Source organism: Podarcis gaigeae, assembly GCF_964106915.1.
Source record: "Podarcis gaigeae genome assembly, chromosome: 5".
Lineage (NCBI taxonomy): Eukaryota > Metazoa > Chordata > Lepidosauria > Squamata > Lacertidae > Podarcis > Podarcis gaigeae.
Genome location: NC_139681.1, coordinates 24,554,754 through 24,567,170, shown reverse-complemented (window position 1 = coordinate 24,567,170; position 12,417 = coordinate 24,554,754). Strand labels below are relative to the sequence as shown.

The 12,417-nt window shown below is 41.3% G+C and overlaps 1 protein-coding gene across 1 annotated transcript in view; it reads left to right on the top strand.

The window, feature by feature from the left end:
- PARG (poly(ADP-ribose) glycohydrolase) overlaps positions 1-12,417 on the top strand; it is a 68,867-nt gene that overhangs the window by 2,925 nt on the left and 53,525 nt on the right. Inside the window, exons 3-6 of the mRNA XM_083740308.1 lie at positions 497-1,483; positions 3,313-3,496; positions 4,331-4,453; positions 7,097-7,180. Of these exons, the coding sequence (XP_083596434.1) occupies positions 497-1,483; positions 3,313-3,496; positions 4,331-4,453; positions 7,097-7,180 (1,378 nt within the window). The remainder of the gene's footprint in view (positions 1-496; positions 1,484-3,312; positions 3,497-4,330; positions 4,454-7,096; positions 7,181-12,417) is intronic.

The following is a 12,417-nucleotide window of genomic DNA, read 5'->3' as shown; positions in this document are numbered from 1 at the left end:
TCTGATGTTTAATTGCTTTTTTTATTATTATTGTCTTTAATTCTGCTGGGAGCCACCCAAAGTGGCTGGGGAAACCCAGCCAGGTGGGCAGGATATAAATAATAAATTATTATTATTATTAGCCGCAGCATTTTGCTCCAGCTGCAGCTTTCTGGACCAGGCGCAAGGGTAGCCCCACATTGAATGCATTGCATTATCAAGTCTTGAGGTTACCAATGCATGAACTTGCTCTTTTGAGCCCTGCCTCTGATGGCTGCTGAAATTTAACTGGGTGTGTTGAGCCGGTGGGCCCTGCGCTCGGGAAATGCCTGATACCTTAAAGAAGGTGGTGTGGCCACTACTGAAGAGAATGGCCTTGGACTCAAAGAATTGCAAAAACTTTATTAAAGTAGTGAAGCATTACTATAGTGTTAACTTGTGGGAAGATAAACATCAGTTTTACCTTTGGTTGTGGGTCAACATTTTATTTGTATTTGTGTTGTTATTCTTTTTGCAGCTCACAAAACAAAACTTGCAGCACAGAAGCAGAGCCCAAAATGACATTTGTAAAACAAGACAATGTTTTTGAACACGAAGTGAAAAATGCTGAGGATGTTCTTCAGCAGGGCTGTTCCAGATTACCTGTGGAAATGAATACCAGGCATGTGGCCTTGCCTCAGACTGCCGCCCTGCATAATTGGGAAGCCGAGCAGCTTTCAGAAGCAGAGTCTTTGAAAGGAATCCAAACTGGAGACCAGTTGAAAAATGCTAATGCTAATCAAACACATAAAAGTGGCAGTCAGGCCCACCGGGGTTGCAATGAAAATCAGGAAAACTGTACTCATAGGAAACTTTCATCAGGCAGCCCTGTGAAGGTAGCAAATATAAAACAGCCATCTAAAGACTATGATCCGGAAAGGCAAGCAACTTTGCAAAATTTGCAGCCGTTTAAGAACTACAACTCTGAGCATGTAACTTGCATAGCTGTTGAGTCAGAGGAGGTGGATGTAGTGCCTGAGAGCCCACTTTCAGATGCAGGCTGTGATGCTTGCTCACCTGATTTGTATGCCACTCAGAAAAGAGATCAAGGATGCTGGGGGGAATCTCCTTCTTTTGAGAAAGAGAGTGAACCTGACTCACCAATGGATGTAGATAATTCCAAAAACAGCTGTCAGGGCTCAGAGGCTGATGAAGAAACCAGCCCACTTCTTGAGGACCGAGAAGACATTGATGTGCCAAAAGCACCAAACAAATCCTCACGGTTTCGAAAGGCAGATGCTGACCTGGATTCAAGAAAGTCACAGTCCCGGAGAGGTGAAGGTGCTCGATTTAATCTCCACTTGGAAGGGATGGATAATCAAGTCAAACAGGGTGAAACGCCCACTGAATCACCTGGGATATCACTAGCGGTGTCATCAGAATGCAAAGGTGCCAAACATTGTGGGAGGAAGGACTCTAAAATTACTTCCCATTTCATGAGGGTTCCCAGGACAGAGGAGAAAAGGTAATCTGTCTCCTCTTCTTCTTTCCATACTATTGCACTCAAGTAGCACTGCAGTTAGAATTTCATTCTTGTCTATATAGTGAAACTTTACATCTATGAAAACAGACATAAAAACATGTCTAATTCAGTGTTACTTTAACATGAGCTATTGCATAAGCTAAGGCTTGTGCAGCAACCACAACTCCTACTGGACAGATATAACTGCTCTGGTAACATCCAGGTTAGACTACCTTAAGGCCTTCTTTGTGCGATGCCTTTGAAGATTGATCAGAAACTTCAGTTTGTTTAAAATACAGTTGTGAGCCTAAATGGAACCAGCTGTAGCAGAGGTGGTAAATTGGATCATCCAGACTTCTACCTACCTTGGGTCATTTTGACAAGTGCAAGGGGCCACCCACCTGACAATCACCAGAAGCAATGTTATCAGCTGGAATGTTTTCCTTTGCTTGTACAGTTTGAAATCAAACCATATAGGCAAAGGTACAGGGTTTTTGCATGCATCACCAATCTGCTGGTTGGTGGTGCCTGCAAATCCCACTTATAGCAGGGAGTCGTATCCTTTCCTGCCTTGCATCTGTCTTATAGGATGTCAGGTGTAGGACAGGTTGGATTGACTTGAAGAAAATGGCTCTGCAAGCCAAACTAGGGCTCCTGCCATGCCTAATTAGAGCTGTGATCTGGAGTTTTCCCGCCACTGGATTACAGGGATCATAGTATCTCAACAGGTCCTAAACAGTTTCATTTTGATGCATATGAAAGTGTTGGTGCTTATGTTTAAAGCTCTAAATTGCTTGTGTCAATCTAAAGGATTGTCTATTTCCACATGAATGGAATGTTTCGCCCTTTTGCTGGTTTTTATTGCTTGACTGTTGGTATTCTATTATTGTTAATTATCATAGAGTTGGAAGGGACCTTGAGAATTATCTAGTCAAACTCGCTGCAATGCAAGAATATGCAGCCTGTCAATATGGGGATTGTACACACAAACGTGGCGTTATCAGCACCATGCTTTAACCAACTGAGCTAATTTGTTCCATTATGGGTTGTGTGTGTGTGAAATTGTTAGCTGCTTTGGGAGCTATCTGCTGAAGAGCTGTATATAAATTATTTTCATAAATGAATAAATTTTGTGTATCCTGCAAACATCTCCCAAGATTAACTGAATATTCTCACTTGAGTTTATCATGTGTCCATTGTTTTAGGACAGCAGGTGAGCATTTTGAGTGTACAGCAAATCCCCTTACCCACCACTCAACACTAATTTTCTTTAAAAAGACTTCAAGTGATGACTTGGATATGTGAAATAGTCATCATAGATTAAACATCATAAACATCATTGAACATCATAGCTGTTTCCTATTACTTGATATCACCTCAAACACAGTACTTTTCAAGAAAGGTGGTTCACTCATGCAATTGTGAGCTGCATGTCATGTGACAAGAAGAAATGTATTACCAAATGATGCATTACTGGATGATATGCATGTTCATATGCTCAGCCTGTGTGTGTGGCAGTGCAAATTTTGCTTCTCCCTCCAAAATACAAGGATTTTTATGGAGGGGGTGAGCATAAGGGCCTCTGAGAATATTATATTTTGCCCCCACTGTGTAATAATAGTTCCTCTGTTTATATTTTGGAGAGAATGAAATTATTTCTGTTAGATAAAAAGCATCAGGCTAGTTTACATGATGCAGACATACTGTATTACTGGTTTTCAATGTTAGTAAGACATCTAGAGGGAAAAAACCATATGTTTGACACCGAGAGTCTCTGTTCAGCAAAAAAGGCATGCTTAAGATGATAATTTAATTTTTCATTTTAATGGCAGGAATGAACAATGTGAATTAAAGCCGCCTCGACCAGGAAGGAAGATTGCTAAATATACTCCTCCTCCACTTCCAACTAATAAAAAGTGGTTTGGGACACCAATTGAAGAGATGAGAAGAATGCCAATGTGTGGGACTCGTCTGCCGCATTTGAGGCCATCTGCCAATCATACAGTGACAATCAGAGTATGAAAATCCAAGTTGCTTTACCAACAAAGCTTCCTTTGTAAATTAAAGCTAGACAGTTACTGTTCTCTTCATAAAGTCTGGATTAAGTATTGATTCAGCAGGTTGGGGAGGTCTTTAGATTGCCATGCCTTGAGAATAGTAGACCCTAGAATTCAGAAGAGCAGCATTTAGGGGCTAACTACCTGTTGCACACAGGTGTAAATGTTCATGCCCTGTTGCCACCTTCAGGAAGGGATGAGTGAGATCACAGAAGTGTGGAGGGCAGGCACTTAAACACGTTTCCACCTGTAACTTAGCTCAAAATTGCCTCTTTGTTCTTCTAGAGGGAGAGCTGTTTGTTAAGTAGCTCTGCATAGCATTGCAGCCTAAGTTAGAACTACCTACAGTGGTACCTTGGTTCTCTAACGGCTTAGTCGTCGAACAAATCGGCTCCCGAATGCCACAAACCCGGAAATAAGTGTTATGGTTTGCAAACATTTTTCAGAAGCTGAACATCCAATGCAGCTTCTGCTTGAGCGCAGGAAGCTCCTGCAGCCAATTGGAAGTTGTGCCTTGGTTTTCAAACGGTTTCGGGAGTAGAATGGACTCCCGGAGCGGATTAATTTCAAGAACCAAGGTACCACTGTACTTTTGCATAGTATTGAATATGTTTATTTTGGTGTAATGCAAATTCTTGCATATTGCATAGACTGGACATTTATTGCCTGTGTATTCTTGGATATGTATATATTAAGTTTTAATGTGCATTGTACTTGCAGATAAGATCACAGGTAATTTCTTCCTTTTTGTAAGATTTAATACAGTGCTCCTTACATATTTTCTCTGTTGCAGGTAGATCTTTTGAAGGAAGGAGAAGTGCCTAAACCTTTCCCAACACATTATAAGGATTTGTGGGACAATAAGCATGTTAAGATGCCTTGTTCAGAACAAAATTTATATCCTGTAGAAGATGAGGTGAGGCATGCTAAAAATCTGGGCGATAAAACTTTTGTCAGGCTGAAAACTCCACCACGTTTTCTTAGATATGCTCTAAATTCATAATCATAAATTATTGTGGCTTTAGATGATTTGTTCAAGTTTGATGACTATTCTAATGCATGTGATGTATTGCACTACATTTAGTGTATGAATCCAGATAATTGTGTGACTGAATGACAGCTCATTTTCCTGCCTGCTACTTTTAAATATGATTGCTTAGCACTGATAAAGTGTTTGTATTATGTGTGAAGATAAAGTTGCCATAAACGACCCTTACTTCTCGCTACTGTGGCTTGCATTGAGAAAGTTAACACAGTACGTGCATGCCAATATATTTCCATGGGCTACAAAAATCCATGGTTCCAAGCTATTCTATTTCAGCAGGGCAACAAATGAACAAACTTTGAGCCAGATAATTATATCTAAATATTAGAAGCTGTTTATTAGTTACTTGGGCTTATGGTAGAATTTGAGGTGATATTATTGGTTTTTGTAATTCCATGCTTACTTTTCATTTTTTAAAGTATAGCTCCCCATCCCAAAGGTTCATGGCATTTGATTTTACAGCGTAGAAAGGATTTGCAGAGGTTCATAGAACATTACAGACAGAGCAGTGGAAGATTTAAAAAGCATATGAGTTGCTTTTATGAGTCATGTAGTCAATCTAGTGTTCTCTTTGTGTCAGTGGCCAGTTTGATTCCTCCGAAAAGCAGGACATGAGATTGATTCTCCCCCTTTATCTCTAGTGTATGATATTCAGCAAACTTGCTTCTGTATATAGTGGACGGTTCCCCATTAATTTGATTAAGCTACTGGAAATCTCCACGTTTTGTTGATAGTGAAGTCCTTGATTAGTTATGTGGCATGTGAAGAAGTACTTCCTTTTTGTCCTTCCTGAATCCGTTGCTAAATGACTTCACTAAGCATAAAGACAAAGACACCATATAATCATACTATTTTGCTGTATGGAAGACCTTTGTTGTCATTCGGCTGTATATACAGTTTATTTTTCTAGAGTCCACAAAGACTAAAAAATGCTGAACACTGAGTTGTTTGATATACCTGACCTTTGGAAGAGTCATTTTACCTTACTTTAGAGCCAACTTGAGTGTTCTTGTACAGCTTTCAGAAAAAATGTGTGAAAGCCAAGCATTTCAAGAGTTTGCAAACATTGATACCATGGTGACCAATAATTTAACGCTATAATTAGTCTGTGGTCTCCTTTCCTGATTCCCCCCTTTGTTTTTGTTTGTTTAAACATGCTGGCATTTTCCCTATTAGTAGCTAAACTATGATGTTGGATCAACCTCTGCTGCTGAATCACTAATTCTGCCACATCTCCCCATACTCATCTGATTCACTGACTGAATGGGAACTAGCTGCCGCATTTTATTTTCCTCAGTCCTTGTTCTTGCTTCTGTGCTTACCTATGTCTGCAGCTCTCCTCTTTGCCCCCACCTTACCAGAATCGAACGCCAGTCCCTCAGCCCCTCTTCAGGTACCAGAGTCCACTTGTAACTGGCCTCAATTTTTCCTCTGGAGGAGGGACGAAATTAGATATTTTCCACCAATCCCTTCAGCATTGTTCTTCCAAGGTTGATTGAAGAAAAAGCTATCTGTAGCTGCTATAGGAAAGGGTCTTCAGCAGAAAAGCCTGGAGTGGACTTTATTTTTTTGTTTTGTGGGAAAAAGGATGGTATTCACTACTTGTCTTTTTAGCCATGAAAACATATTGTATTGTTTCTTGAAATAAATAAAGCTTTGTGTTGGGGGATGTATGTAAAGCAGAGGAACACACTGATTCCCAGACCATCCACATACCGGATTGAGAAGGTGATTGGGCCACATCCGGCCCCTGGGTTTAAGGGTGCCTACCCTGGTGTAAAGAATGAAGAACAGTAAGAGCTGTTCAGCCATGGAACAGTTTCCCATAGGAGGTTGTGGACTCTTCCTTGGAGGATTTTAAGCAGAGGTTAGATGGCCACCTGTCATGGATGCTTTAGCAGATATTCCTGCATTGCAGAGGGTTGGACTAGATGAACCTTGGTATCCCTTCCAACTCTACGATTCTATGAATCTTCCTATGGCAGGAAAGTTGGAAAGCTCTGTGTGAGACAATATTAATTGTGAATTGCTGCTGACTTGGAGTTGAGGGGAAAACCAGGGCTACATTTTGCAAAGTGGGAGTCTTAATTATGTACAGCTCCTAGAGAGATGAGTGCAGTCTTAATTTTTGGAAAAAGCCTTTGAGAGAGTCAGGCTTTTAGGTGAGGTATTCCATTTGCCCTGTAGGTCTTCATCCTGTATTCTCTGTGAGCAGCAGGCTGTATTTGCTCAGGCCAAAGGGTAAGACACATTGCATGTGCTAAGAAGTGCATCTATAGTATACCCACTAGTTAACGAAAATAATTGTTGGCTACCGTATCAAATTTCAGTTTATGGACAGTTTATGTGAATTCTAAAGCTGAACCAATAGATCTCTCCTCTTTTCCTCCATAATTGTGACACAATTACCAAGTAGGCAATCATTCTATTCCAATTCACTATTATTTTCATGTTAGTTGTGAGCCTGAATATAATTTTCTAAGCTGAATCTTAAATATTATTTTCTTTCTTAAGAATGGTGAAAGAACTGCTGGGAGTCGATGGGAATTAATCCAGACTTCACTGCTTAAGAAGTTCACCAGCTCCCGTGATTTGAAGGTAAGGCGGAAAAACACTATGCTTTCTAAAAAAATAATTGGCTGCATTTGGTTGTCATGCTAAACCATAATTTAGCATGATGTGAACCAACATATGCAGGTAGGTCCCCTTTCCTCCTCCGGCACTGTGACTAAGAGGAATTTGGAAACTTTCTCTTCAGTTTTGCCTAACCATAACTTACCTTATCATCTGAGCTGACAAACTGGTTTGAAAGCCAGTTTGAAATAATGGTTTCATCAAAGAGATTTCTATCTATTGGCATAGTAAGAAAATTGGAAATGTTGGAAGTTTCCACTTAACAATATTAGAGACTGGATGACCTGATTTAGTATGGTTACATTTTTGCACTCCCCAAAGCTTGAGGATATCCAGTTGACTTCATGATTTGGAGAGGTGACATGTTTGAACTGCTGATTACCCAAACCATCAGATTTGCTACCATTTCCTCCTATCTTGGCAACTGGCAAGGTACACACAGCCTATGATTTGGGTGGCTTAACAAAATCAAAACTTTGGAACTCTTTGGGGAAATTCTAAAACTGAGCAAATATTCCTCTGCTAGGTAAAGGTAAAGGTACCCCTGCCCGTATGGGCCAGTCTTGTCCGACTCTAGGGTTGTGCGCCCATCTCACTTAAGAGGCCGGGGGCCAGCGCTGTCCGAAGACACTTCCGGGTCACGTGGCCAGCGTTACATCGCTGCTCTGGCGAGCCAGAGCTGCACATGGAAACACCGTTTACCTTCCCGCTAGTAAGCGGTCCCTATTTATCTACTTGCAACCGGGGGTGCTTTCGAACTGCTAGGTTGGCAGGCGCTGGGACCGAGCAACGGGAGCGCACCCCACTGCGGGGATTCGAACCGCTGACCTGACGATCGGCAAGTCCTAGGCGCTGAGGTTTTACCCACAGCGCCACCTGCATCCCATTCCTCTGCTAGTTTCCTCCAAACAGGTTGTTTAAGAACAGGTGAAAGTACAATGATATTTCTCATGTTTCAACTCAATCACCTTTTACCCCTGACCATTAGGTCCAGTTGTGGCCGACTCTGGGGTTGTGGTGCTCATCTCGCTTTATTGGCCGAGGGAGCCGGCGTACAGCTTCCGGGTCATGTGGCCAGCACAATTAAGCCGCTTCTGGTGAACCAGAGCAGCGCACGGAAACCCCGTTTACCTTCCCGCCAGAGCGGTACCTATTTATCTACTTGCACTTTGACGTGCTTTCGAACTGCTAGGTTGGCAGGAGCACGGACCGAGCAACAGGAGCTCACCCTGTCACGGGGATTCAAACCGCCGACCTTCTGATCGGCATGTCCTAGGCTCTGTGGTTTAACCCACAGTGCCACCCGTGTCCCATACCAATCAACTTTTAGGGCTTCTATTTACAGTTGCATCAGATGCATAACAAGTAGAATTGTGTGGTCTGATTATATAGTATTTTTTAAAAATAATATCTTTTTACATTAGAATGAATAAAATGCTTGGCACCAGTATCCATGAAAAATACTTTTAAATACTAAATTTAAGTTCAGTGGTTTTAAACAGATCCTGTCAATAGCACTTTTAATTCGTGTAGAGCAATTCAACCAGTTGACTATCTGAACCTGCAAAAGCATTGGATCCAGTGCTTTTTTTCTAAGAGAAAAAAAAAGAGGTGCCAGAACTCACCGTGAGTTCTTATAACGGTACTGTGAGTTCTCTTATAATGGCAATGGTGCCCATCTGAGAGGTGCTGGAACTGGGTTCTGGTGAGTTCCAGTGGAAAAAAGCCCTTTTAGAACTGTGAGTAAGATTCAGCTTCCCTTTGGTCCTTTTTAGCTAGAATACTGTTCCTGTGTCACAGCAATCTAAGCCAAAACAAGCCCACAACTGTTGTCATGCTTCATTTGTCTTTTAACTGAATGAAATATCGCTTGATCTCATTTTCAATATCTATATTAATTATCAGTCTCCTTTTCATACCTAGGTCTTTTATCTGCAACAGGGGAGACATGTTGAATATTTTATTATACATGTCCATCTTTTTTTCTTCTTTTTCCAGATGCAAAGGACAAAAACCTTTTATCTCCAGTGTTGTATAGAAGAAGAAATTTTGGCAGAGAAATGCTATAGTTGAAATTCCATCCTCTATACAACTATGAAAAGTAAAGGGATACTGGCCTCTCTTTGTCTTAAAAGCATAATAATAAAAGTGGTATGACATCACAGTACAACCCACCTTAGGTCAGGATGTGACCCACCAGTTAACTGGAAACCAGTGACATATAGAGAGAGCAGCGAAATGTTTATGCTGATCTGTGGAAAATAGTCACTTTGTGCAGAGGTTTCTTACCTCCTAAAAATATTAGGCCATTTAGAAACTGAAAAATCTAATACTTGCAAATAACTTGTTGTTTCACATAAAACACTATGTATTAGCAGCAATTGGCCAGCTGCCTTTTGAACCAGGAAATTATTGAGTTAGTACAAAGTAACTGGAAGGTGTTAGCAGTTCGAAAGCACGTCAAGTGCAAATAGATACAGTCATGCCTCAGGTTAAAGTAGCTTCGGGTTGAGCATTTTCGGGTTGTGCTCTGCGGCGACCCGGAAGTAACAGAGCGCATTACTTCCGGGTTTCACCGCTTGCACATGCGCAGACGTTCAAAATTATGTCACGCGTATGTGCAGACACGGCAAATCACAACCCGCGCATTCGCAGAGGCGGGTTGTGTTCGCTTCAGGATGCGAACGGATCTCATTCACATCCAGAGGCACCGCTGTAAATAGGTACTGCTCCGGCGGGAACGTAAATGGCATTTCCGTGCGCTGCTCTGGTTCTCCAGAATCTGCTTACTCATGCTAGCCACATGACCCGGAAGCGGTCTGCGGACAAACGTCGGCTCCCTCGGCCTCTAGAGCGAGATGAGCGTGCAACCCCAGAGTCGTCCACAACTAGACCTAACAGTCAGAGGTACCTTTACCTTTAACTGGAAGGTGTACATAAGCTTGGGTAGATTCTTTTTTAAGAACATGTTCAGAAAGCCAAACTGGTCAAACTGGGTGTGTAGAGTATGTGCTTATAATTAGAGCATGTTTTCTCTTTGTTTTTTACGGCAATGTGTGGTTCTTGTTAAGTCCTTGCTGTAGGCCATTCACCATGCTGGAATGTGTAATCCATTATGGTGGAATTTAAAGCTGATAATCCTCATGGAAAAAATAGTTTTTTTCTTTAAGTATTCTTAATTTGAGCTTCCAAGATTCTCAGAACAGGGTGGTCTGCCATGCAGGCACAGCCAAGACCCATACATGTTTAGCTTCAGCAAGGTGGCAGCATGATCACACCTGTGCTAACATCTCTGTAAGGCGGTCTGGCATCCTTCCATTTATGATTGTATTCCTATCCTGTCATCTATAGAAATAACTGTTTGACCCCATCTTGATACAGTTGCTAGAAAAGGGGTAGGTGGTTCAAGATGTTGATGAAGTGGAACTCAAATGAATGACTACATGCTTCACAGTTAAATGAACATCCATCAATTTTGCAAGATCCTACTGCATGAAAGATAGCACAGTGAAATATTGCTGTGCTGCACTTTGAGAATTAGTACAAATAGACTGTTTTATTGGACAGTCTGTATGCTATTGCATTGCATAGTATACTTTGTCAGCATTTTTTTTCCATCTTGCCTGAGGAAACTCTATGTTGTTGTAAACAAAAATCTGCCCTTTTTCCCTTATGGGGTATCCAAGAGCCCATATAGAGTCCTTACGTAGGTTCCCTATTGGTAGGAGAAAATAACAGAGGCCAACCAGAGAATACTGAGAAGCAAAGCAGCTAGTAAGCCTGATCTTTATTGATTTGTTGCAACAGGGTCCTCCCTCACCACACACAGGAGGGAGGAGGAACCCAGAACAATGGCGCGCAAGGCCTTAAATAGACATTTTAAATTCCCTGCTCAAGACCACCCCTCCATACATCATACATACATCACAGAAGGGGTGTAACCTAAGGCCACCCCCCAGATACATCTCCACCTACATAACAGAAAAGGCGGTCTAAAACAGAAATTTGATTGTTGTTTTTCTCCTGTCTTATCTCCTGTCTGGCAGGTTACTTGATTGGATACCCTGGGGAGCCTGGCCAGTCTTTTGTAATGATAAATACTTAGTTCCTGGGCCAGGTCACAGGCTCACACCCTATTCATATCTTAAGTCTTAAATCTTAAAAGGATTTGTGAGGAAAGAGACAATGGGGAGGTTTCCCACTTTGATCTTGCATAGAAAACATTTGCTCAGTTTGGGAATCAAAATGGTTTTGCTTGGTTGGTACACTTATGAACATTTAACATATATCTAAGACCTCAAAATTCCTATCACAATGTAGCAGACGGTCACTTTATGTTCTAATTCAAAAGGGTCAAAAGAGTGACCCTTAGGGACATGTTGCAGAGATAGTGGGAGTTAAGAAAATTGGGGAGCAGTGTAATAGACAGTGACATAGGTCTGAGTCTCTGGTATGACATTATTTTTATGTCCGAGCAGAATCTGGGTTGTGATGACCATTGAGGTTTTAATACATACAGTTCCCACCTTGGCTGAAGCCCAAGGAGAATTGGTTCCCAAGTCACAGGGCACCTGGTTGGAGCTCTTTGCATGAAATAGCAGAGTTACAAACAAAAGAAAACAAATAACATAAAAAGCTGGTTGGAGATTTGGCACAAAATCTTATCAAAGGCTAAATGTGGATTAGAGGTGGGGGAGACTAGCTTATGCAGGCTGGCAGCATTCCCTGTTTAAAAAGCTCTCATGCGAAATCCCCAGACTGCATTTTGAACTTAATGGAATTTAAAAAGTTATTGGGGGTGAGATGGAGAGAATTTCTGGAAAGGAAATACCGCCACGTCTTGATTACACTATTCTGCATGCACTGTGGTAATGAACCTGTTTAAGAGCCTTTCTGTATGATTATGTGTATAATTAGAAAATCTGAATTAATAAGAGATATGAAATCAGCACAAATTGTGAAAATCAGACTGACCAAAGATTTTGAAAATAAGTGCCATTACTAAAATCAATAGCAGTAAAAAGTATGTAACTGAAAAAAATAAATTCTGAATTTACTATTGGTAAGATTTTACCAGAATAAGGGTTGGATTGGCCTTTGCTGGGAATGAATTAAATTTGGGAAATTCTGTCCCAGGGTGGGAGGTATTGGTCTGAATGGATCAATGGGTCCATTCTTGTAACTCTGTGTTTGCTGAAATT